General features: G+C 45.2%; 2 protein-coding genes and 1 long non-coding RNA gene across 5 annotated transcripts; 2 read left to right on the forward strand and 1 right to left on the reverse strand.

Annotated features, from left to right (window-relative positions):
• Nucleotides 1–1,584: 1,584 nt before the first annotated feature.
• On the reverse strand, nt 1,585–3,850 carry LOC115179801 (uncharacterized). Its single transcript, XR_003872999.1, has 2 exons — nt 3,056–3,850; nt 1,585–2,833 (listed from the first exon to the last, which is right to left on the reverse strand). It is a non-coding gene; the product is annotated as an uncharacterized LOC115179801 (long non-coding RNA).
• On the forward strand, nt 2,168–22,761 carry LOC115179800 (single-stranded DNA-binding protein 3). Of its 3 annotated transcripts, none has more exons than XM_029741590.1 (18): nt 2,168–2,629; nt 9,071–9,143; nt 9,755–9,816; nt 11,885–11,969; nt 14,497–14,586; nt 16,246–16,311; nt 16,722–16,781; nt 16,891–16,957; nt 17,427–17,494; nt 17,573–17,634; nt 17,792–17,837; nt 18,034–18,069; nt 18,190–18,241; nt 18,349–18,419; nt 18,597–18,675; nt 18,789–18,817; nt 18,969–19,070; nt 19,391–22,761. In XM_029741590.1, exons 1-18 carry the CDS (start codon nt 2,574–2,576, stop codon nt 19,544–19,546), a joined length of 1,260 nt encoding a protein of 419 aa, XP_029597450.1. In that variant the 5' UTR covers nt 2,168–2,573; the 3' UTR covers nt 19,547–22,761. The 3 variants fall into 3 exon arrangements, with proteins under 3 accessions (XP_029597450.1, XP_029597449.1, XP_029597452.1); XM_029741589.1 differs by having other exon boundaries at nt 2,171–2,629; nt 18,190–18,244; XM_029741592.1 differs by having other exon boundaries at nt 2,174–2,629; nt 18,190–18,244; nt 19,211–19,482.
• Nucleotides 22,762–23,398: 637 nt separating this feature from the next.
• Nucleotides 23,399–25,944, forward strand: LOC115179401 (ankyrin repeat domain-containing protein 34B). The gene is made up of 5 exons (XM_029740893.1): nt 23,399–23,505; nt 23,603–23,827; nt 23,989–24,171; nt 24,441–24,657; nt 24,739–25,944. The coding sequence occupies exons 2-5, from the start codon at nt 23,606–23,608 to the stop codon at nt 25,689–25,691; spliced, it is 1,575 nt and encodes a 524-aa protein (XP_029596753.1). The 5' UTR covers nt 23,399–23,505; nt 23,603–23,605; the 3' UTR covers nt 25,692–25,944.
• Nucleotides 25,945–26,493: the final 549 nt, after the last annotated feature.

Consider the following 26,493-nt stretch of genomic DNA (forward strand, 5'->3'; position numbering starts at 1 on the left):
CCTATGCCTCCAAGGCCCACCCATGGCAGCGCCCTTGCCCAGTCATGTGAAATCCATAGATTAGGGCCTAATTCATTTATTTCAATTGACTGATTTCCTTATATGAACTGTAACTCAGTAAAATCTTTGAAATTGTTGCATGTTGCGATTTATATATTTTTTCAGTATAAAACAACAGCAACCTGCAATTTTAGTTTCTGGAAATATGGTCCACCTATATGTTGTGGTCCTAAAACCCATGTACTTACATGGTAATTAGGAGGTAATCATTTATGAGTAATTAGCATGAGCAGGCAGGGTGTAAATACAGTCCAGGTACACATTGTTGCAAAACACCTACAACTGATATACCTGTTTGCAGCTTGCACAAGGAGTGGGGAGGATGGAGAAGATGGGTGGAAGAATTAATGAATGGGAGACAAGGGGAGAGGAAAGAAGAGGAGATAAAAAGAGTCTGAAAAAGCAAGGAGAGGCAGCGTCATACAGAGGCAGTGGTTGTCTGTGGTTTTCCCCTCAGACAAAAATAGGGGCATAGAGAAACCAGGCAGTATGATCTTTAGAGAGATTACATTTCTATAGAGATAGAACAGAGATTCGAGAGATACAGGAGCAGGTAGACATTTTCCTTAAGTCTAAGGCTGTGTTTACACAGGCAGGCCAATTCTGATCTTCTGCCCAATTATTTGCAAAAGAGCTCTTCTGATTGCTCAAAAGACCAATTAGTGGAAAAATAATCTGAATTGGGCTGCATGTGTAAACGCAGCCTAGCTGGTCCCAGGTCAGACACTTGTTCAGTCCTGTTAATGGTTATGATTAGAATGTGAGGTCGGGTAACCTGATCCTAGATCTGTAGTTAAAGTTCTAACTTCTATTCTGAGAGATAGTAGAACTATCAGGTAGTGTGATAAGCAAAATAGTTAACCACATTGATTAAATATGCTACTACTGAAACCACCACACTCTCTACTAGCTAGGTTGTGGTATTGACACACTCATGTCAGAGCCATGTTCCAGTAACCTCCTCCTTTCTTACTACAGCATTGAAACGGGGCCCAAGTCTTTAAGCCATCTATAGGAATCCAGTGAGTACTGATCCAGAAATCCAACAAACAGCCTAATTGGTGAGTCAAACGGCCTCATTCAATTAGCAATGAAATATGTGAATGTAATGTTCTGAGAGGTCCTCTTATGGAGTGATTGAAAATAGAGGTCTGGCTCGATTGAACACAACCTGTTTGGAGTGTGTGTGCGTGTGTACATTAGGGTGAATACCTCTGAATTCCAGGAGTGGAGTTGATTTATAATTACCCTAACGACTCATCCTACCCTATCAGAAAATATACACACACACACAGGCACACACGCTCAATAGTGTGTGTGTTCTGAGAGGTATGTGGGCTCAGACCAATCGATACTGATGCTATGATGAGACAGTGATAGAGTTTGTGGTCTAGAGCTGAGTAGATACAAACACACTCTCCCTCACTCTCTTCCCTATTGGAGCAACACAAGCACACTGACAGGTCTGCCTAGCTAGACTGTGTTTGTTTGTCCTAGCTCTGCACTCTCTCTTCTCTTTCCCCCTTTTTTGGACAATGTGTTTGCTTATGTGTGTCCTATAGAAAACAGTGGAGGTGGCTAACCCCAAGAATGACACATGCATGCGCACACACGCATGCAGTCAGTGTGTCCTTCCCGCTCCTGCACACACACACACACACACACACACACACACACACACACACACACACCCAGCCACTGCACTGCAAGGCACTCACATACATTCTTAAAGGGACAGGACACACACACATCCCTCATCTTCATACTTGGTATACATGTACACATTTTATGAATAATTCCCTCACACGACACATGGGCTGTGTTTAGACAGGCAGCCCAATTCTGATCTGTTTTCTCCACTAAATTGGTCCTTTCACCAAACAGATCAGCTCTGAAATAGATCTGATGTGATTGGTAAAAAGACCAATTAGTGGCAAAATGATCAGAATTTGGCTTCCTGTGTAAACACAGCCATAGAACTATATCTAAACAGGACACACAGAGCTGTTATATACCATTCCTGTCCGGAACATACCTTACAGAGCATACAGCTACATGTGGGCACAGTAGGGTACTGTTAAAAGAGGTATGTTAGTGCTGTGCTATATCAAAACCCTGCACACACCCATGTGGGTCTCCAGGCACAGGAATGAAGAACACTGACCAGTCTATCATAATTTAGTTTGGCAAAAAAACAAAAAAAGGTATCTATTCCTTTAAGAAGCCCCCACCATTCTATAACAGGGGGAGCGTTAGTAAAACCCTGGAACAGCGACAAAAAAAAAAAAAAACGATCACCAACAGACGGTTTCAAGCTCCCCGCGACGGCAGCAGCCCCTGTTCGGATCGGCAATGTTGAGGATGGATGTAGCCTGCTAGAAAAAAAAGACACCGGGGCACAGTGAGAGAGAGAGAACACTACTGCTGTGTAGCTATGGAGATCGTAAGTGGTCGCTTTCTTTGACAGGTGTCGGAACCGGACTGAATAAAAAGTATCGAAACCAGCTTCAAGGATGTACGCCAAGGGGAAAGGTGCTGTTGTGCCCTCAGATAACCAAGCAAGAGAAAAGTAAGTGGGAATAGTACAATGTCACAAAAACACTAGCTAGAGACACTAATGCTAGGATATCTACTGTTATCTCCGACGCTCACATACACCACCTTGCTTGTTGTCATAGAGAGGGTGCAGATTAGGATACGATATGCTCTCTCTTCGTAGTTTTGGTTCTTTGTTTTTCAGGTTGTTTTCTTGCATCGGGGAAGTCTTGTAGCCCTAACAAGCAAGCAGTTATTAGGGGTTGATTGCTAGCCTAGCTAACGTTAGCTTACTACTAAGGTATCCATCCCTACTAGTTTCATTCTCATCCGGTACAGTATATTACTAACTTAATGTATGACATTGGCGATATTAAACAACATTGGCAAATTCGTTTGTTTTAAAACTGTTTGTGCAATATGTTGCATTTTAGAATTGAGTGGAAAAGAGAATCCCTACCTCTCTGGGTATTGGGAACAATGCATTCGTGAAGATGCTTGTGTGTTTCAGGAAGCCTGGGATTAGTTTAAGGTGAAATAACGTAGCCGATTGATAGCTTTTACAAAGTTGAAACCAATGTAACCGGTTTTGTTTCAATGTAACAAAGTAGTGTCCAACGTTCCAAAAAGTAACTATTCGAACTCACTCTACGTTGTATGAATGTGTTCCTTCATACGCGAGTTACTGCTAGGTAGGCTAGGAGCTAGCTAGCGGCAAGTATGACAACTTTGTGTTCAAACCGTTTGTTTAGCTCTTATTAAAGAGTAAAATACGTGTACTTTATAAAACTAGGTTTTCTGTCATTTTAAAATTGGCCACTATGCTAAGCATTTAGCCGAATAGTTGAGTTAAACTCTAGGTAGTGTGCTAGCTCAGATAGCGGTAGCTTACCTATCCCTTTGTCTGCTAGCTACGGGTGCCGTTTTGTCCGTGAGGGATGCTGTTCCGCTGATGTAGGAACTGGCAGCTAGTACGACAAACGTTATTTTATCCACCTAGTGCTACTGTGTTGCATTTATGTTTAGTTCCTAAACATGTTTGTCTCTCAACATGTGTTATTTGGTTTGTAAAGAGATTTATTTTTGTTGTTGTTATAATCTGCAGAACCAGATACTCAAAATGATGCACCGTGAACAACACAACTACTAGGCTATTCGTACTGATTTATTTGAACTTTACTGACAAGATGTAGATGGCTCTTTTTGTCCTGTGTCTTTCCAAATGTCAACAAAGCCGATACCTCATTATTTGCCCATGCTTTTCCCCACACACTAAAGTCCATATTTCAATAAAAACTGTTCTAAGCCTTGTCCCTTAGATTTTGTCAAAACATTTGTCTGCTCCTTTGTGCTGCTGCTGTGCTTGATATGAGTATGTTAATCTCTACAATCTAGCCTAACTGATTTTATGAATCAACCTCAGCACTTGAGCTCTGGTCAGACCATAGCTTTGCTCAGAAGGCAAACTTTTGTTGATTTTCCTCCCCTCTGTCTCTCTATTCTTCTGCCTCCTTACCTCCCTTCCCTCTCCTCCTGTCTCCTCTCCTTTCTTCCCCTCCTCTCCAATGCTCAGTTCTCCCTTCCTCTCTTCCAAGTCCTCTTCTGTGTTGAATTATTGAGTGTTTGACTGAAGCGGTTGCTCTGTGCTGTGAGTCGGAGTGGTGTGTGTGTGTGCGGTCGCTCTGAGCTAGAGCAATGTGTGTGTTTTTCGGTCTGTGAGAAGGAGAGAGCGTCGGTGGGCAGGCTTATCCATGTTTAAAGAGGGGTTTTGTCTGCAGCCGCTGTCAGGTGTACTGGTGGCGAACATCAGGGGGGAAGTTTGTGTGAGCGAGAAAGGGACTGAGGGAGGAGTGAGCTGTCCCTTTGCTGACTGAAGAATTGTCTGTGTGCGCAGAGACACTACCTTCCCATCAAAATGTCTCCCCAGTGTTGCAGCTCAAGAAACTATTTTCCTGTCAATGAGTGAGCTTAAATAATGCAGCAGACCAGGTGCACATAGCCCCCCACCCCGTGCACACACACAGACAGGCCTCTCATCACACACAAACATTTCATCAGTGCCCTTGTGGGGGAGATCAGAAGTTTCTGTTAACCATAGCCTTCTGTAAATGGCCAGGAGAAGACATGGTGTGTATGTGAGAGACTAGACCTACACTAGCTAAAGTCAGTGGTGTAGTGGAGGGTAAAGGCAGTTTACCCACCATGCATCCCACTTCTGGCTTGCCTCTGAAGCTAAGCAGAGGCACTCTTTCCTCTGGTCAAAACAACAACAACATAATTCCAATGCCCCAGGGCAGTGAATGGGGACGGTATCCCTATGTAGAGTGCCGTCTTTCTGGTGGGATGTTAAGTGTCCTGGCTGTGGCCACTAAAAGATCTCATGGCACGTAGCATAAGAGAAGGGGTGTTAACCCTGGTGTCCTGGCTACATTTCCCCACTTTTTGGGGAAAAATGCATTGAAAGTATAGGCAGGGTTACTTTATTCCACGTGACCGTCGATCAGTTTGCCCACCTGTTTTTAAAACATTTTTTTACCCCTACAGCACTGACTAAGGTGTGTGTGCTTGTGTGTGTGTGTGTGCCGAGAGACCCACACTAAACCAGTAGTCTCAAAGAGCTAAGTGACTTTCGTGTGTGTGTGTGTGTGTGTGTGTGTGAACCACTACCTCTGACGTCCTGGCTCATAAATCACAGGCTCGCCTGTCTGAAGAGCTGCAAACTCACAATTACCTCCTGCTCTTAAGAGGATTCGTACTCTTCTCTGGCAGTGTGTGTGTCCTGTCTTACCAGTTGTTTTATCTGTGTGATCACAGGGTGGGAACACCCCTCAGCTATTTATGATCCTGTCCTGTGAGACAGCCCTTACGACTACACACACATCAGACCTGGGTTCAAATGCATGTGGATTTTGTTATTTAAGTACTTCTTTTCTGTGTATTTTCAAATATGGGTCGACTCAACTACTTCTATTGTATTCACGAGCTGTTGCGTCTCAACTGATGGCAGGCACAACACAAACCTCAGAGGATGAAAAGTTTAAGCTACAACATATGCGAATATAATTGTATTTTTTTTAAATCATGAAATTATAAAATAGTTTGACAACCCTGTATGTTAAAGAAAATAATATATCAAACTCAACCATTTATCTTTTCCAGTGATGACGACATGGTTGTCTCGTGGTATGGAAAATGGGTCAACTTTGAGCACCTTAATCTCCTGGATGTTTTGGTATTCAGGTGTAAGAAGTCACTTTCTGACCATTTAGGTCATGGTCAAATATGTATGGAAAGTTTTGATTGGGGGGGGGTCAAAAAGTGATTGAATTTAAACATATTTTCCAATACATGCCAATACCTTCCAAATGTATTTCCCCACAGCATTCAAATATTCAACTAATTTTTGTTATTTGAAAAGACAAGTATCTGAATATTTAATTGAAATGTGAAGTAATTCAGATATTTGAAATAGTATTTTAACCCAGTCTGACACACGCAGGGCCAGCTCTAGCCTATTGGGGGGCCTTAAGCGAGATTTGATTGGGGGGCCCCCCACCTCACGGGCAAAACACTTGAGCGGACACACTTACCCATGTGGTGTAGAGAATGCTGCATTTGTAAAGCCATTTTTCTGAAGTTCTACATATTTTGAAGAGAACATTTTAGCAATTTTATTACAAATTTCATGCCATTCTACACATTTTGCCATGTGGTAGAAAAAAAGTTTTACTGTTACTTTCTTGCAATTCTACCCATTTTGCTATGGGGTGAAATGTTTGAAGTTTTAAAGAGGCACTATGCAGAAATTTCTCTTAAAATTCGAATAGTTCGCCTAATTTCCGTTTGACAAAAAAAGCAAGTATAGTGTAGAGAATCATTGTACCATCTAAACCGCTGTGAAATTGTTTCCATAACCAAAAATATTTTGCTTTGTTGTTTGAAGCTGGTGTACAAAAACAAAACTTAAATGGGAAGCATAGAAATAGTGCACATAGAATCTGTAACTCACATTTCTATGACTTTTGTCGGGTCGCCCAAAAAGTTACATATTGTAGCTTTTGAAGCAAATTTACAGCAGTTCTACACTTTATGACTTATGCCATGTTAACCCTTTCCAGCCTGAGCAGAATGTTCCACTTCTTACTGGATCATGACCTCGGCGTGCGTTAATGAGTATAATGAAAACATGATACCTATTTTGAAAGCTGAGAAACTGCCCTTTCAAATGACAATCAGTCAAGAAAGAACACCTGTGAAACTGTATCTTATAAGAAAAAATCTATGCTTTTCCCCCCCAAATAACGGCAATTTACAACACTTTCTAATGAAGATCTAGAAAAACTTAGAGCATATTCAGTCTCTTGTTTTGTAAGGATTGAAAATCTGAAATCAGAATAGAAATACCTTTTTACTGTGAACAAGTTAGTTGTTTTAGTGACCAATGGTATTTAACTTTTTATATATATGGAATGTTCCTTGAACAGACACTTATCTGCATAGTATATTCAACACATCTGAAAAAAAAGAATTACAAATAGTATTTAGTCTGACATATGATAAGGAAAGTCCTAAACAAGTAATAATAATAATAATAATAATAATAATAATAATAATAATTCAATAACCTTTTTGAAAGAATAACATTAGGGAGTACATTGTCTCATTCAAACCTGTAATAAAAATAAAATATTACCATCATAGCCATAACATTAAATACAACCATCTTAGAGATATTGTCATGAAAATGTATTTGGAATGACTTAATATGATAAAGGCATATAATGCCAATTTATTGCCTTTTACACCTTCAATTTCTTCTGTATATTCATTACACTAGGCCTATCACGTGAGGAATCAGAACGGGAACAATTTAAAAGCCCAACATTATTTTAGTCTTTACATGTCCTTTACATGTCCAAGGCCATGTGAGTCATGACTCAAACAGGTAGGCAGGCTGGTAGGCAGGATATATGGGAAAAGGAAAGGACAACATACAAGGGTGAGGAACATACACGAGTCATGGAGGAGCCAAGGTGGGGGCCTCTGGTGGGCAGAGGAGTCGGCTATCTCAGAGTAGCTGCGGTGGACCTGGAAGCTGGTATGCAGCCGGTGTCTGGTAGGACTAGGAAGCAAGGCCAGTGGGGGGATAAGAGGGGAGAGGCAAGGGTGGAAGCGGTCTGGGGAGGGGCGTTGGGAGGCCGGGGAGCAACGCTGGGGAGTGTCTTAGACCTGTGGGGGCAGGGGGACAGGCATCAAGCATACTGTATTTCCTTAACCTCCCTAAACCAGCCTGATCTGGCAAGTGAAGTGAAACAAGTGTGAGCACAGTGGTCAATCTGGTTTCATTTCACTGCAAGTGAAGTGAAACCAGTGTGAGCACAGTGGTCAATCTGGTTTAATTGACATTTGAGTCATTTAGCAGACACTCTTATCCAGAGTGACTTACAGGAGCAGTTAGGGTTAAGTGCCTTGCTCAAGGGCATATCAACAGATTATTTTTTCACGTAGTCAGCTCAGGGATTCGAACCAGCAACCTTTTGGTTACTGGCCCAACGCTCTTAACCGCTATTCTACCTGCCGATTTATTTAAAAAATATATATATATATATATATATATATATATCTTTTTTTTTTTACTAGCCCATATCAGCGACATACTTGGCTATGTTATTGACAGTACACAGAAAATCTAGCTCACTTGTTTTGCCAGCTAGAAAGAAATGGCCCAAAAAAATTCAGAAACAGAGTGAGTAGGAACTTTCTTTCCTCATCTGCTCCACATGGTGGTTTTCACTGTCAAAATAGCACTCGATCCACTCTCCTTCCAGTCATCTACCAGGGCACTGAGGCAAATGGAGGATTTGCTCCATGACCTTTCATTGAAGTAAAAAAAAAGTCCCGCCCATAAATCCCTAAACCAATTCTATCTATTTGTAGCTCATGTTGTCATGTGTAAATGGCAGTTTACAGCAATACATTTGGTGATTGGACAGCAGTGTTATTAAGGCTTTAAACCATTGTTTAACTGTTATTACGAAATTAGAAAGCTCCGGCTGGAAAGGGTTTTAATGATATCTGAGTGACAGACTAACAAAATCAATTGGGGACCCTAGGAACATACCTGGTCGGTATTTGGCCATGATTACTACATATTTAGATGGCTCGCTAGATTGGTAAATAAATAAAACAATTGTTAGCTGAAATTGCTGATGCACAACCAAATTTTGAACTTGCACCTTGTGTATTCTACTATTCTAACTCGCAACAGTAAGTTAAGACTCTGACTGAGTTCCCAAAAACAACCTAGCGGCCTGGGGCCCTAAGCGACCGCCTATGCCTGGAGCTGGCCCTGCTCACACGGTCAGCCTTGTTGTTCTAGTAGGTTTGTATAATCCTCATCCAGATCTTTGCTAATGCTAACTCCTATGGCTTTTTCTATAATTTTGCTAATGCAATGTCCTGTTCTCTGTTGCAGGTTAGCGCTGTACGTATATGAGTACCTGCTGCATGTAGGAGCACAGAAGTCTGCACAGACCTTCTTGTCAGAGGTAAGACGCACACACTTTTCTGTCCGACTTTGCTCCTTCCCAGTAAGGGACTAGAGTGAGACAGTAGGTGAAAGGTAGAGACTAACTGAGAGGAAAAAAGAGTGAGAATGAGGTAGAGATGTGGACAGGTAGCGGTAGCCAAGATGGAGGCAGTGGTAGAGGAAGGGAGACCGAGAGAGCGAGGGGGAAGGACGGTGTTGTAGAACGAGGTGGAACTATCTCAGAGGGCATTGACTGAGAGGTAGGGAAAGGAGGAGAGCGGGAGAGAGAGCGTGGTCAAGAAAGAGGGACAGCGTTGACTGGCTGAGACAGACTGATTATGTGTTCTTAACCTCTTGGCCAGGGGTGTCAAACTCATTCCAAGGAGGGCCAAGTGTCTGTGGGTTTTTGGTTTTTCCTTTCAATTATGACCTAGACAACCAGGTGAGGGGAGTTCTTTACTAATCAATGACCTTAATTCATCATTCAAGTACAAAGGAGGCGTGAAAACCCGCAGACGCTCAGCCCTCAGTGGAATGAGTTTCACACGTCCTCTAGACACACACCCACCCTGACCGTCTCCTCTCCTGCTGAGTTTAGAACTAGACCTGATGTTGCCTTCTCTCTTTCAGATACGATGGGAAAAGAATATTACGTTAGGGGAGCCTCCTGGATTCCTACACTCATGGTGGTGGTGAGTATCTCGGCCCTGCGCATCTTCTTGTGTTCACACGTTTGTGTATTCCATTAGAATATTACCACTCCGTACCATTTACATTCAGATGCATACAGTTGAAGTCGGAAGTTTACATGCACTTAGGTTGCAGTCATTAATACTCGTTTTTCAACCATTCCTCACATTTCTTGTTAACAAACTATAGTTTTGGCAAGTTGTTTAGGACATCTACTTTGTACATGACACAAGTAATTTTTCCATCAATTGTTTACAGACAGATTATTTCACTTATAATTCACTGTATCACAATTCCAGTGGGTCAGAAGTTTACATACACTAAGTTGACTGTGCCTTTAAACAGCTTGGAAAATTCCAGAAAATTATGTCATGGCTTTAGAAGCTTCTGATTGACTCAAATGATTTCAATTAGCCTATTGGAGGTGTACCTGTGGATGTATTTCAGGCCTACCTTCAAACTCAGCGCCTCTTTGCTTGACATCATGGGAAAATCAAAAGTAATCAGCCAAGACCTCAGAAAACAAATTGTAGACCTCCACAAGTCTGGTCCATCCTTGGGAGCAATTTCCAAACGCCTGAAGGTACCATGTTCATCTGTACAAACAATAGTACACAAGTATAAACACCATGGGACCACGCAGCCATCATACCTCTCAGGAAGGAGACGTGTTCTGTCTCCTAGAGATGAACCTACTTTGGTGCGAAAAGTGCAAATCAATCCCAGAACAACAGCAAAGGACCTTGTGAAGATGCTGGAGGAAACGGGTACAAATGTATCTATATCCACAGTAAAACGAGTCCAATATCGACATAACCTGAAAGGCCGCTCAGCAAGGAGGAAGCCACTGCTCCAAAACCGCCATAAAAATGCCAGACTACGGTTTGCAAATGCACATGGGGACAAAGATTGTACTTTTTGGAGAAATGTCCTCTGGTCCGATGAAACAAAAATAGAACTGTTTGGCCGTAATGACCTTAGATACGTTTGGAGGAAAAAGGGGGAGGCTTACAAGCCGAAGAACACCATCCCAACCGTGAGGCACGGGGGTGGCAGCATCATGTTGTGGGGGGAGGCCTACAAACCTGACTCAGTTACACCAGCTCTGTCAGAAGGAATGGGCCAAAATTCACCCAACTTATTGTGGGAGCTTGTGGAAGGCTACCTGAAACGTTTGACCCAAGTTAAACAATTTAAAGGCAATGCTACCAAATACAAATTGAGTAATTGTAAACTTCTGACCCACTGGGAATGTGATGAAAGAAATAAAAGCGGAAATAAATCATTCTCTACTATTATTCTGACATTTCACGTTCTTAAAATAAAGTGGTGATCCTAAATGACCTAAGATGGAATTTTTTACTAGGATTAAATGTCAGGAATTGTGAAAAATGTAGTTTAAATGTATTTGGCTAAGGTGTAAACTTCCGACTTCAACTGTACGTGTGTGAGAGAGAGAGCACATGTCAGAGTGTGATAGATGGCAAGTGAGAGTAGTATGGTGAATAACTGATGTACTGTACATAGATGTGGAGTTGGTGGAATGCAGGCGTTCCATTGACCAGGTTGGTCGTTCTAACAAAGTGGACATTTATCTACTGTAACAGGCACACAATGTGGTTACCTAAGTCCGATTTGGATATATTTTGCTGTTTTCGCCGCGTAACATGTGGACGGTTTAGAAGTGGCTGCTAAATGTTAGCTCCCGTTCGTATAAGCTGGTTAGCATAACTAGCATACAGAAATTGGTGGTGGTCAGTTGTTTTTAACTATATAATGCAATTGATTTGTAACGATGACATGAACATGTGTTGGGGCTGACATCTATACAAGCATTATATTGCGATTTCTACCTCAACATAGTGTGAAATACACATGTAAACAATAGCCTAAATGTAGGATCATTTTGCTGGGGGGCAATGAGGAGTCAGGATCTTTCCCCCACGGTCCTTCATGTGTTTCCATGGCAATTCTATTGCTTTGGTGGCTTTCGATTGACCTCTTTACCGCCTCTATTGGCTCATCGGGTGCTCCCTGACATGAACCCTCTTCCTCTATTTCCCGTTGCAGTGTATTCTGGGATTTGTATTGCGCTGCGCCGGACAGACGGGAGAACTGCGAACACTCCAGCGAGGCCAAGGCCTTCCATGATTACGTGAGTGACAGGCCCAAGTGTGGGTGCGTCTTTGTCCCGCCTCTTCCCTTGGCCTAGGTGTGTGTGTGTGTGTGTGTGTGTGTGTGTGTGTTGCTATCGTCAGTGTGTGGAGATAATGGAATAGAGGTCTTAATCCAGTAATCCCAGCACTGGGCCGGGGCTAAGCCAGGTGTGTGTATGTGTGTGTTGCAGCCCTGGCATCCGGCCCAGAGCAAGGGGGGCTTTCACATCCTCAGTGCCAGAGAGAGCTGGTTAACTGTGTGTGTGTGTGCATGCTTTGTGTGTTCTGTTTTGTCTGCCTTGGCTGGCAACTGTTTGAGTGAAGTGCCAGTTTGCCAGTCTTGAGGACCAGATGGGCACTCAAACACACAAGGTGTGTGTCTATATCCATGTCTAGCATTCTGGCAGGGTGCCTCTCTGTCTGTGTCTATATCCATGTCTAGCATTCTGGCAGGGTGCCTCTCTGTCTGTGTCTATATCCATGTCTAGCATTCTGGCAGGGTGCCTCTCTGTCTGTGTCTATATCCATGTCTACCATTCTGGCAGGGTGCATCTCTCTGTCTGTGTGTCTGTGTCTATATCCATGTCTAGCATTCTGGCAGGGTGCCTCTCTGTCTGTGTCTATATCCATGTCTACCATTCTGGCAGGGTGCATCTCTGTCTGTCTGTGTGTCTGTGTCTATATCCATGTCTACCGTTCTGGCAGGGTGCATCTCTGTCTGTCTGTGTGTCTGTGTCTATATCCATGTCTAGCGTTCTGGCAGGGTGCCTCTCTGTCGTCTGTGTGTTTGTCTGTGGATTCAGACATGCTGTTTTCTAAGTTCATAGAAAACAAATGATTTTGTTTTCCTGTAACTTTCTCTTTGCCGTCTTCCCTCTCTCATTTTGCCCCCTTCACTCTCTCATCTCTCTTTGGGGGAGATTACCACTCTTCTCTCCCCCTTTATTTCCTATTTTCTCTTCTTTCTCTCCCTCTCTCCATCTTCCAGTGTTTGTTTGTGTCTTACCATTGAAAAGGTACAAGGGAAAAGGTCAATAATGTGTTGAGCACCATTGATCTGTTAATTTGTGTGTGGGCGGGCGGGGGCTGGATGGATCAATTCCATTCAGTATCAGTGAGCCACATCGCCCAATCAAATCATCAGTTTTGATTTGTTGATGAATTATTCATGGTGGTGGATTCCTATAGGCTGAGCCAGACATGAACCTTCCCCTGTGGGGCTTCCTGTCACTGTGTGTGGGATGGTGTGTGTTGACATGTATTTCTGTTTGTGTGGGTGAGTGATAGTCAGCCATGTAACTGTATTGATGTACAGTTATTTGTCATTGACGTGTAGGATTTAGGATTTGTCTGTGTTCTGTCAATATGTCAAGCATGATGCCAGTAGCCTGGTTAATGGTATTTCTATATGAACCTTGCCCTCTAATATGATAGGTGGAGTTCTCACCATATTGCCTATATCTATCCAATTATTTCATATCCACACAAGTGGCTAGGGCCTGGTTAGAGATTGTTACTGAAAACTCGTTACTCTGTCTCTCTCGGTCTCTCTCCCCTACCTCCCTCTTCTCTCTCTCTCTCTGAGAGGGGGATGCTAGAGGGACAGGGAGCAAAGGACTCGTTTCCATAGCAACAGCTTCGACTAGCTACTGCAAGAGATGAGAGAGGGGGAGAGGGAGAAGGAGTGAGCAAAAGGAAGTGAGAGCAACGGGGAAGAACTGAGGCAGGTGAGGGTTGGGAGGTTGGGGCCGTGTGAGGGTTGGGGCCGTGGGAGGGTTGGGGCCGTGGGAGGGTTGGGGCCGTGGGAGGGTTGGGGCCGTGGGAGGGTTGGGAGGTTGGGTCGTGTGAGGGTTGGGGCCGTGGGAGGGTTGGGGCCGTGGGAGGGTTGGGGCCGTGGGAGAGTTGGGGCCGTGGGAGGGTTGGGGCCGTGGGAGGGTTGGGAGGTTGGGCCGTGTGAGGGTTGAGGCCGTGGGAGGGTTGGGGCCGTGGGAGGGTTGGGAGGGTTGGGGCCGTGGGAGGGTTGGGGCCGTGGGAGGGTTGGGGCCGTGGGAGGGTTGGGAGGTTGGGTCGTGGGAGGTTGGGGCCGTGTGAGGGTTGGGAGGTTGGGGCCGTGGGAGGGTTGGGGCCGTGGGAGGGTTGGGGCCGTGGGAGGGTTGGGGCCGTGGGAGGGTTGGGGCCGTGGGGGAGGGAGGGGAGAGATGTGAGAAAGAGGAGGAGTACAGATGTTTGGGGATGGAGAGGGGTTTAAGGGGAATGAGGAGGGAAAAGAGAGAGGGAGAGAGAGAGGGAGAGAGAGAGAGTGAGATGGAGGGAGACCCAATGTTGTCCCCAGGGACAACATTGGGCCTGTTCATGGGCAGAATTAGCATACATGTATAAAGACAAGGGGGGGGTCAGTTTAACAGAAAGTGGAAAGGCCAGGGTTTAGGGTGGAGTGTGTGTGTGTGTGTGTGTGTGTGTGTGTGTGCGCGCGTCTATTAGTGTGTGTGATTGTGTGCTTCATCTTTTAACGTGTGTGTGTTGCAGAGTGCGGCAGCAGCCCCCAGTCCTGTGATGGGGAACATGCCTCCTAATGATGGCATGCCAGGAGGACCCATGCCACCTGGATTCTTCCAGGTAATACACCTCTATTCATCCCTCTCTTTATCGACCTCCCTCGCCCCTCACTTTACGCATGGTAAAACTCCCTCTTGTTGTCATCCCTCCCTCCACTCTTCCATCTTCACCATCTATTACTTTATTCACTCTTCCTATATCTCCTCACACTCCTCACCTCCCTCTCTTCCTACATCTCCTCACCTCCCTCTCTTCCTACATCTCCTCACCTCCCTCTCTTCCTACATCTCCTCACCTCCCTCTCTTCCTACATCTCCTCACCTCCCTCTCTTCCTACATCTCCTCACCTCCCTCTCATTCCCTCCCTCTCTTCCCACATCTCCTCACCTCCCTCTCTTCCCACATCTCCTCACCTCCCTCTCTTCCCACATCTCCTCACCTCCCTCTCTTCCCACATCTCCTCACCTCCCTCTCTTCCCACATCTCCTCACCTCCCTCTCTTCCCACATCTCCTCACCTCCCTCTCTTCCCACATCTCCTCACCTCCCTCTCTTCCCACATCTCCTCACCTCCCTCTCTTCCTACATCTCCTCACCTCCCTCTCTTCCTACATCTCCTCACCTCCCTCTCTTCCTACATCTCCTCACCTCCCTCTCTTCCTACATCTCCTCACCTCCCTCTCTTCCCACATCTCCTCACCTCCCTCTCTTCCCACATCTCCTCACCTCCCTCTCTTCCTACATCTCCTCACCTCCCTCTCTTCCTACATCTCCTCACCTCCCTCTCTTCCTACATCTCCTCACCTCCCTCTCTTCCTACATCTCCTCACCTCCCTCTCTTCCTACATCTCCTCACCTCCCTCTCTTCCTACATCTCCTCACCTCCCTCTCTCTCTCTCTACCTATCTATATATATATATATACGCACGCACGCACGCACGCACACACACACACGGCCAGACAGTGTGATGGACAGCCCTGGCATTTGGCAGCAACGACGATAAGGTGGAACGGAGAGAGATGGGCCTCAATGTGTTTGTTTCTGTGGCTACCACTTAATTGTTTGTCTAGAGAGGGAAAGAGAGAGCGAGCGAATGAGAGAGGGCGAGAGAGCTGGAATGAAATAATGGGAGGGAGGAAGTAGGTGAGAGTGGGAGATGGCGAGAGTAGTGAGGGAGCGAGAGGAGAGGCACGGAAGGGCTATTTATAACAAGTGAGGGAGGAGGGTGTGTGTGTGTGTGTGTGTTGTCCTTTTTGTACAAGTGGCCTCATCATTAGCAAGAGCTGTTTGCTGCAAATATGCCTGTGTTGCTATTATCTTGTGTGTGTGTTTTGGTGTTTGTTCGCTAAGAATAATTTTTTAAAATAGAAGACCCACACAACTCACAAAACAAACCTGAAGTCGTTCATGCACATTCTCTGCAGTTCAAGCAGTTCCTCAGTCTCGTTGCATGCCTAATGTTGAATAGTGTTGGATGGACTGTCACCATGCTGTAGGCTCCTTGGATCCGCTGTCCTTCTGAGCTGTGTGTTTTAGCTGTGTCAACATTGCCCTCTAGTGGTGAAGACACCCTAGGTGGCACCCTTAGGAAAAACGGCCTCCTCTCTGTGTTCTGATTGGCTACTGCCTAGCTTCTCTGCCACATCCCATCCCTTGGTCCTGCAGGTGTAATTGTGTTAACTCCTCCCTCTCTCTGATGTCACTCTTCTCTTCTCTCAGGGCCCGCCAGGCTCCCAGCAGTCTCCCCACGCACAGCCCCCCCACGGCATGGGACCACACGGACAGGTAACACACACACACACACACAGAGAGATAAATAATTGGAGCTGTTCTGGAGGGAGGGAGCTTTAGCCTCCACATAGACACACTCCACCAACACCTCATCAATAAAACAAAAGATGAGCCACTGTGGACCTACACACTGAGCATGTGCACAGGACAGACAAAACACACACACACTGATCTGCATGTAAGACTAAGGGAGGAGAGCAAAGCCAACATCCTTGAAGACGAGCTTCCTCTGTAAAATACCTCACTAATTAGCCTGCTCATTGTTTGAGTGTCTGCGCGTTGTTTTAGTTTTCTGTGTTGTTCACACCCCCTTCCTCCTCATCCTCCATTCACACTCTGTCCATCATCTGTCTGCTCCGCTCCTTTTCAGTTGGAATGACAAACTCTCTCTCTGTCTCTCTCAGCCTTTCATGTCGCCACGGTTTCCAGGTGGACCCCGCCCCTCTCTCCGAATGCCAAATCAGGTATGGACCACACACTCACCTATACAGCTGAACATGTACTTTCAGGTAAGTATGTGCTGGTGGTCCATACTCACTATCACCCTTTCTCTCGTCCATCTGTTTCCCTCAGCCTCCAGGGGGAATCCCTGGTTCTCAGCCTCTCCTGCCAAACAGCATGGACCCCACCAGACCACAAGGTAGGGTGTGTGGGTGTGTGTGTGTGTGTGTGTGTCCAGCACGGACATTATTCATGCTTGTGTTTATGTAAGCTTGCCGTTTTTCAGTGGCATGCCACACTGAAAACGCCGGTGCCCCCAGGACCTTACAGATCTAGGGGTCATCTGGGTAGAAGATACGTGTGGGTCTCTGTGTGGGTTTCTGTGTGGGTTTTGGCTTGAGATTACAAATTCAGATTAGAGATTACCATTTAACCCAACAGGGGTCCCAGTTAATGAGATTAGAGGAGAGTTTAGTCTGTTGCCATAAACCCTGCCTTCCAGGTTCAGACTGACCATATGTGGATTAGGTGTGGAGGTGACCGTCTCATTGGATAAAAGCATTTGCTAAGTGAATCGAATTATCCATTAGACCATCACATAGTATCTTTATGTTAACTACCAGTGTGGTGGTGTTAAGACTGTGTTCTTGTCATCTTTTCTCCTATAGGACATCCTAATATGGGCGGGCCAATGAGAATGAACGCTCCACGAGGAATGGGGCCCATGGGTCCACAGGTAAGTGCGCGTACACACGCACACACTCACACTCTCTCTCTATAGTTTTGACACTGTGTATCTCTTCTCTGTATGTAGAACTACGGGGGTATGAGACCTCCTCCTAACTCCATGGGGGGTCCTATGCCTGGGATGAACATGTAAGTGTTCCCTCCACAGGGAGAAATACAGTCTATCCCATAGCAGCACCAGCTTCATGATTGAATATCGAAGGCCCCCGACATCATGAATGTTGAACTGTTGTTTTCTTGGTTTATGGCAGTGTTTCCCTATGCTTACAGTCTCTCTGTCTCTCAGGGGGCCTGGTGGTAGAGGGCCGTGGCCTGGTCCCAATGCTAACTCAGTAAGTTGTTTCCTCCTCGCTCAATTTGTCATAGATTAGATTATTCATGACAAGGATTGTTATTATATAACAGGTGGCTTGAAAAGGTACTATACTGCCCTCTTGTTGCTGGAGGAAAGAACTACTGCTTAGATGAGAATCTCTCCTGGCGGTAACTATGACCCCCTAACCTCTAGTTTCCCTTCTCTCATCACAGATACAATACTCCTCCTCATCTCCAGGCCACTATGTGGTGAGTAGCCAACCGTCAGTGTTTTCAGTAACACGTCAGTTATAAAACTGTTCCTTAGCTGTGGAAATGGGAAATTGTTTGCACTGTTCTTATTGACCTTTTGAACTATCTGTTTCCCAGGGTCCTCCAGGAGGAGGGGGGCCGCCCGGAACTCCCATCATGCCCAGCCCAGGTGGTGCGTCTCTTAAATAAGCCCCCCCCCCCTGCACCAGTACTATATTTAGACACTGTGTGTTGCCTCTCTCTGTGGACTAATGTGCTATTGTTTGTCTCCCCCAGACTCCAACAACTCCAGTGAAAACATCTACACTATGATGAACCCTATAGGACCAGGAGGAAACAGACCCAACGTGAGTCACATGACACGGCGTATTCCACCGCATGACATCACACAGCGTGACACCACAATACATTATAACGCAGTAGGACTTTATCCCCCTGCTGATTAGATAGGGCAATAAAACCAGACTACAGGTCCAGTCACTGAGACATCTTTATGTTCTGTGTGTGTGTGTTTTCTCTCCCAGTTCCCTATGGGCCCGGGGCCTGATGGACCGATGGGAGCTATGGGAGCCATGGAACCTCACCACATGAACGGCTCACTAGGTGGGTGACAGGGTTATGAACACCTGTTATAATGCAGTCGTAAGGGTGACATAATGTTCAGTGCATGAATTTAACTGTTTTGAATCTCATATCTCTCTCTCATTGTCTCTCAGGCTCTGGGGACATGGACGGGTTGCCAAAGGTGAATATAAATCCCCTTTTCTACAACATTTGACTTGAATCTCTCAAACCGACAGAGGGTTTACAGTCAAAGGGACATGTCTTGGTGCTGCTGGGCAAATAAATTGTGGTATGACATATTTGTAGAGTTATCTTACTCTCTATCTATCCAGAACTCTCCTAACAACATGGGGGGTATGAGCAACCCTCCCGGGACGCCGCGGGACGATGGAGAGATGGGTGGAAACTTTCTCAACCCATTCCAAAGTGAAAGTGTGAGTACTGCTGGCCGATGACCCCTGACCCTTGTACCTTGACCCCACAAGAACCAGGGTGGGTGACCTGGTATGTAAGGTTGTAGCGTTTACATTTTTCACTCATGTCTACCCCCCCCCTTCCTTTTTTCTCTTCACAGTATTCACCCAACATGACGATGAGTGTGTAATTTTAATTTCTTTATTTTTGTATTTTCTTTTGGTTATTTTCTTTTTGTACCTTTCCACCTGGATTTTTCCAACCCCTCACCTTGGATCGGACTCATTCTGCCTTTCCCACCTCACCTCACCCCCACCTCGGAACTCTCGCCGCTACCCAGGCTTCTAGGACATCCCTGGGGCATGCTGGGCCTCTAGTGAAGGCGGAGCTTCCCGACGCTGTCTGTGGCATAGACAGGAAACAGAGACACAGGAAGTCCCTACTCTCTAACCCCGCCCCCTGCCTCTCAGACTTCTTGTCAGGGTCTGGACAATGAGAGAGGGGATGAGAGAAAGAAAGATGAAGAGACTGGATAACATGGACACCCTTCAGGACACAGCATGGTAGGGTTCTGTCAGTAGCTGTCTGGAAGCTCGACAAACATTACATTGGCATTCACTTTTATTTTGATGTTTTTATTGTTTCTAATGGATTTGATTGTGTTTCTAATGGATACAGGGGTGGAACAGGGAACGAATCTCGAATGATCCCCTTTTCCCTATGTACTTTAGAGGAATAGGGTGTCATTTGAGACGTAGACATGGAAGTGTCGTCCATCCCCCCTCGTTCACTCTGTGTATACATTTAAAAAACAGAAGTGTTGTGATGTTTTCCATTACTCTGTATGTAATGTATTATTGCTATTCTTTTATAATATTTTATTGTTATGATTAATAATATTGTTATGATGATTCTGGTTATTTTAAAATGTAGGATTTAATTTCTGGAGTTGTTGTTGAAAGGACATACACCACACACACACACACACACACACACACACTGATGACCTCTTTGTTAGTAACTTCACAGGATGGTGAACCTTCACTAGTCTCCTTAAGGAAAACCCCACAGGATATACACAGGATATACACAATCTACTGTCCCCTCTTTGCCCAGTCAGAGGGCAGCACCTTGGTCCATCATGGTTCTTTCATTTGTATTTCCCATAGTAATGTCCCTCCATCCCCCTGAAGGCATTCTCTCTGTAGTAGACTAAGTGACCCTGAACATGCAGAGGATGCACAGTTGTATTTATTTGTATGTTTAATTTTCCATTGAGACAGACTTATTGTCAACCTGTTCTATCTGCACACCCCGGAATCACTCTGCACCAATCAGCATCCATCTCCTAGAGGAAGACATCTTGGAAGTGTCTGGTTTTTGTTTTAATTGTATTTTTTTACCCAGAGGACAGTTCTGACCTTCTGTGAAATTATTCTGATTGGATGCTTAAAGGACTCTTGTAACAGAGCTGAGCCAATCAGTAGGCGGTGTGGCAATTGCCATGGTAACTGACTGTCAAGATCCCCCAAAAGGACAACATTTGTCCTTACACACACAACCAACCAACCAATCGGCCTACCTACGCCATCCCCCTCCCCAACCACCTCGCTCTACTTTTGTGACGTCTCCATCTGTCTTTTGGTTTGTTGTAAATACTGTAAAGTGAATTTTGATATCATGACATGTTTTGATATTTCCGTCACAACCAATGACTGATGAGAAATGAGTTGATTCAGACCATCTGGGTTTGAAAGAGACGGTGTGTGTTTTTACAGTACCTCACTGTTTAACTCCCGACACAACTAGGGCCAGGAGGAACCCTCTTTATTGGATCATTACTTAGGAATTACAAGTAACGTTAGAGTCCAGACTATTTCCTGGTCAGGTCAAGCTGTAATGGAAATCTCCTGTCTCTAGTAACGATAGATGAAAAGAAAATAAGGTTTTCTATTCAGGATTTTTTTTCTTCTGTATTTCAATTGAGAAAAGATGTAAAAATGCAGGTTCTTAATGATATGAAGAGTGTTAAGGGGGGGACTTTGGTGTATTTTGAGATACTGCTGTATGGATTCAACTCTGAACCATCCTCTCTACCATATTCACTAAGGGCAAATCTGAAATGCACCCAATTCCCTATATATTGTGCACTACTGAAGCCAAAAGTAGTGCACTACATAGGGAATAGGGTGCCATTTAGGATGTGCCCTAGTTTGCACCAGTGCAAAGTGTTTGTTATTGTTGGAAGAGGATAATAATTGGAAAACAAACTGTGAAACTGTTTGTTTTTTAAAATTTGAGATATATTTACTTAACATAACTAGGGCTATGACTTGTTTTTGTGCGCCCTTGTCAGTGGAGGCTGCTGAGGGGAGGATGGCTCATAATATCTGGAATGGAGCGTGGAACCACGTTTGCTGTATCTGATTACATCTCACTGATTCTGCTCCAGCCATTAGCACAAGCCTGTCGTCCCCAATTAAGGTGCCACCGAACTCCTGTGGTCCTTGTCTTTTCATGTGCTCAGGAAAAACTCATGGCCCTACTCATGATCTTCATTTGACCTTTCCGCTCTGCCCATAGCGATAGAGGACTCATCTTTATATCTGTGACAGCATGGGCAGTGCCGTTGAGGCTACAACCCATAAGAATCCCCATCCAGTTGACTACTTTGACTACTTTAATATGGTGGAAGCCCTCAATGCCGCTGCCCATGCTAAAACAGCATTTTGGCCACTATAGGCCTCTCATTCTCTATGGCTCTACCTTTTTCAAGTTGTGTTCCCTGACCATGTGACCTGTTCAGGAAAACCTCCTGGCCCTAGTTCTTCCCTTCTGATCATGAGGTGTCAAACTCTGCACCGGTGCAAACGCCTCTCCTGTATGTAAAATCAACGTTGTCACATTTTTGGTCATTTCTGTGATTCTATGGTGATGTATAATACTGTTTCATTCTGGGAGGGTTGAAAGGAGGAGGGGACGGAGGATAAGGAAACATGTTTCTGTTCCTTGGGTGTATCCAACACGATAGTCTAAAGGTGAGTCCTCTCCTCGTCTCCTCTCCTTTCATACCGCACTGACGTGAAAGAAGAGATGACAGGAGAGGAAGCCACTTTGGACTGAGATGCAGACCATGTTTTTCTCTGGTGACAAAGCAGTATTGAAGACGAGGCAGTCTTGTTTCCTGATGCCAGTAGTTCAGAACATTTAGTCCATTACAATGATCCTGTGTTTTTAAATTCTGTTAACCCCTTCTGGATTGGGTGCCTCGTTGATTTGAAGATCCAACTGAAAGAAATCTGACCTATCTCTTGCAGTGCTGTGTATATAAATGATCCCATTTAGTTGGAATATTGCTATAGTCAGGTTCTTTTCAAAAGCAGGGGGACCATAATCTAAGGGGGCAACACAGTATCATGCCAATCTGGATTAAACATTGTGAAGAACTGCTTCCTGGGTTTGCTTTGTATTTCCTGATAGGCTAGTTTCCGCTCCTAAATGTCGTGTGTAGTAATAAAATGTTTCCTATTTGTACGTTTTCTTTATGTTGTAATAAAGTTTCTTTAGAGACTGATTTAAAAAGTTGCTTATTGAGAAAAAGGTGGGAAATCTTCCATCAATAAATGTAATTTGTTTTAGGTTTTTCATTGAGTCATCAGTTTTATTTCCTGTGTCCCTCGTTGTAGATACATCAAAATAAAATTACTTCACTACTTTTGCCAAGACATTTAGTTCTTTCAACACCTTTTTATTAGAGGCTTCTAGTTCCATGACGTCAATTAGAGTTTGTTCTCTCTCGCACTGCTGACGATGAAGGCAAAGGAAGTGTGTGTGTTTACAGGCCTATCCAAAGGCAGAACAGCCAGTAAAGTCATTACCAGAGCGCTTCAAAACATTCCTACATATCCTCAGGTCTTTTTATCACAGGTCTGTGTTCTGACAAGATGGCGCCGACAGACATGGCAGCTCTGCTTCTAGCTCCTAAGCAACTTTGCAGTATTTTTTTAAATATTTTTTTTGTGAGACAAGAATTTCGCTACACCCGCAGTAACATTGCTAATATGGGTATGTGACCAATAAAATTACATTTTGAGTGCCATTTCTGCACACACACCCCTCTGGGCTGTTTGAACTCAGGCGGTGGTCTGCCAGATGAAGGCCGTTCAAAGCTGACTTCTGTCAGTCCTTCCCAGAGCCTTTGTAGTGTGGAGAATCAGCAACAGGTGACATTTAGAGCTGAAAACCACTACCCACGCCTGCCCTTCACCTGAGACAGGACCCACGCTCCTCGTACAGGAGAGAGGTACAACGGAGTGAGATGGAGAGAAAGCGAGAAGAGGATGTGTATCGGTGTCTAGTCTGCTGAAGTTGTCTGCTGCCAATATGTAATGTGTGGATCTCCACTTGGTCTGGAGTGAAACCTTAACAATCAACTCAGGACCTCAGTCAACCCAGGTACGTTTGGATGCTAACTCACTATTTGTCTTTCGCCTGTCTGTTTGACTGACTCTCTTTTTCTTACTATCTCTCTCTACCTTTTCCTCTCCTCCAGACCATGTCGGTCCCCCAGGACCTCTTTCCAGACGGCAGTCCCCTGATTGGAGCAGCGAGGCTGGGGAAGCTTCGCCTCGTTAGGCTGCTCCTGGAGGGGGGTGCTCAGGTCAACGAGAGAAACCCAGGAGGAGAGACTCCTCTCCTGGCTGCGTGTAAAGCCCTGAGAGGGGAACCCACCGGACCTGGAACCCTGAAACTGCTCAGATACCTACTAGACAACCAGGTCTGTGTCTGCTTTTAAGGAGAGCTCTGTAGGTTTAATTTTCCCTTGTGGGTCCTTGTGGGATTCTATCCTATTCTATTCTATACAGGCGGACCCTAAAGCCCACTGTGTGTTTGTGTGCCTACCTACATCCTAACCCCATCCTATCTTTCCCCACCTAGGCAGACCCTAATGCCCAGGACCGGTCAGGCCGTACAGCTCTTATGTATTCCTGTATGGAGAGGGCTGGAGCTCAGCTAGCCTCTACTCTCCTCTCAGCTGGAGCTGACCCCAGTATGGAGGACTACTCTGGAGCTTCAGCTATGGTCTACGCTATCAACGCACAGCACCAGCCTACACTACAGGTCAGGAGGGAGGAGGGGTGTGTGTGTGTGGATTTGTTTAACTATAAAAATTGACCAAATGGGGACATTTTGTTGGTCCCCACAAGGTCAAATGCTATTTCTAGGGGGTTAAGGTTAGAATTAGGTTTTGGGTTTGATTTTTGGGTTAAGGGTATGGGTTAGGGAAAATAGTATTTTGAATGGGAGTGAATTGTGTCCCCCCAAAAGGTTTGTTATACAAGACTGTGTGTGTGGTGAAATTATTATAACTGACTATTACATACCCCCAGGTGCTGCTGGATGCGTGCCGCGCCAAAGGCCGTGACATCATCATCATCACTACGGAGATGGGTGTGAGCGGAGGGCCGGTGACGAGGCGCTACCTAAACGTTCTGCCGTCTCCCGATGCATCACCTGTCACCTGCATGTCACCCTCTGACATCATCATCAAGACGGGTTCACCCAACTCACTTGAGGGAGAGAATGTGTTCAATTTCAGAGGATCAGGTTGGAGGGAGGGAGGGAGGGAGGGAAGAAAGGTGTTAAACATTTCAGGAACATGTCTCATACTTTCTTATCTCATCCCAGGTAAGAGGGGGAGTGGCAGCAGCAGCAGATTCTCCCCATGTGAGCTGAGTCCAGTGGACCAGTCCTGTATCCCCCCTCCCAGACAGCGACAGTGGTCTGAACCATGGCTAGCTATTCACAATCTGGCTCGACTTAACAAGGTCTACCAAGAGGGAAGGAGGGAAAGGAAGGTAGAGGAAGAGGGAGGAGAGGAAGGAGGAAAGGGAGAAAAAGGTTCTCTTCATCACGACTTCAAGAAGGAAAGGAGGGAGAAGGCCGAGCTAGAGGAAGAGGTGAGAGAGGACAAGGAGAGTCGATCTGTCCATCTCTACCATAAGGAGATCTCTTCCGGGGCCTCTTGTTCTCTCCTCTTTCCCACAGAGGAGCACCTTTCCCAGGCAGCCCAGAGCAGACTGTCCCCTGAGAGGAGGCTAGCCCCTGGAGGTTCCACCTTGGATTTATACAAAGAACACCCCAGTACTCAAACTGCTTTACATTGTAGAGGGGGATCTAATCTCATCGGATGCGACCCAATGACCCGGAAGTGCTCCGTGGACAGACTTCCTCCCTGCTCTCCCTCTCGCTGGCAGGGGGCTCGTAGGAACACCCTCCCATCCTTGACTCCAGCTCCACCCCTTCTTCACCTGCCTCCCCTATCATGTTATGAGTCTCACCTACAGGTCCCACCCCTTGGCCTACCTGTTGCAGGTTTAGGTATGGTGTGTCGGACGCAGCTGCCCTCCCCCTCCTCCCCTCTTTCTCCCACTCCCCCCCTCTCTCTTCCCTTTAAAGCAATATTTAGACCAGGCTTTCTGCCTCCTCTACCCCTCTCTACCTCCTCTTCCATTCCTGCTCTCCTTCTCTCCACCTCCTCCTCCTTTGTTCCCCCTCTCCCTCCCTCCAGTGAGAGGTCACCTCGACGTCACTCTATCCAGCTGGAGCCGCTGAAAGGAGAGGAGGAGGAGGAGGAATAGAGGAAGAACAGAGATGAGGAGGAAAGGAGGAGCAGGAGTGAGACCCTATGTTAGCTGTTGTGGTGTGTGTAGTTACTTGTAATAACCTCTAGAGCATGCTGGACACTTATTTAGTGCTTGCTGACCTCAATGTGTGGATTCATATCAACAGTCTAAAGCAGTGATCTCCAATCCAAAGAATTATTTGGAATCATTTGTTCATTAGATATTTCCTATTTATACTGTATGGATAATAAAACCCATCCTGTATTCAGTTGTGTTGTAGCTTTTTCCCCACACCCACACTGAAAGATGTCACTGAACTTTAGTCTGTCTTGCTTTATGATAGTCACATGCCCCTACCATTACAAGAAGTCAGTCAGTTTTCTTAATGAGGGCTTTAAAGCAAATGTTAATTTGACTGTGTACTTTAAGACGATACTTGTCTTTTCCAAGACAGACCTAGCCGTGTCTGAATACCCATACTAGCATTCTACATGCTTAATAAATCCTCTAAAGGATCGGTGTCCCGTCAATGGGACGGTTGCGCTAACGTAGGCTAATGTGATTAGCATGAGGTTGTAAGAAACAAACAAAAAATCCTAGGACATAGACATCTGATATGGGCAGAAAGCTTAAATCCTGTTAATCTATCTGCACTGTCCAATTTACAGTAGCTATTACAGTGAAGGAATACCATGCTATTTGAGGAGAGTGCACAATTATGAACTTGAAATTGCATGAATTAACCAATTAGGCACATTTGGGCAGTCTTGATACAACATTTTTAATAAATATGCAATAGTTCATTGGATCAGTTGAA

This window comes from Salmo trutta, chromosome 39, assembly GCF_901001165.1.
Source record: "Salmo trutta chromosome 39, fSalTru1.1, whole genome shotgun sequence".
NCBI lineage: Eukaryota > Metazoa > Chordata > Actinopteri > Salmoniformes > Salmonidae > Salmo > Salmo trutta.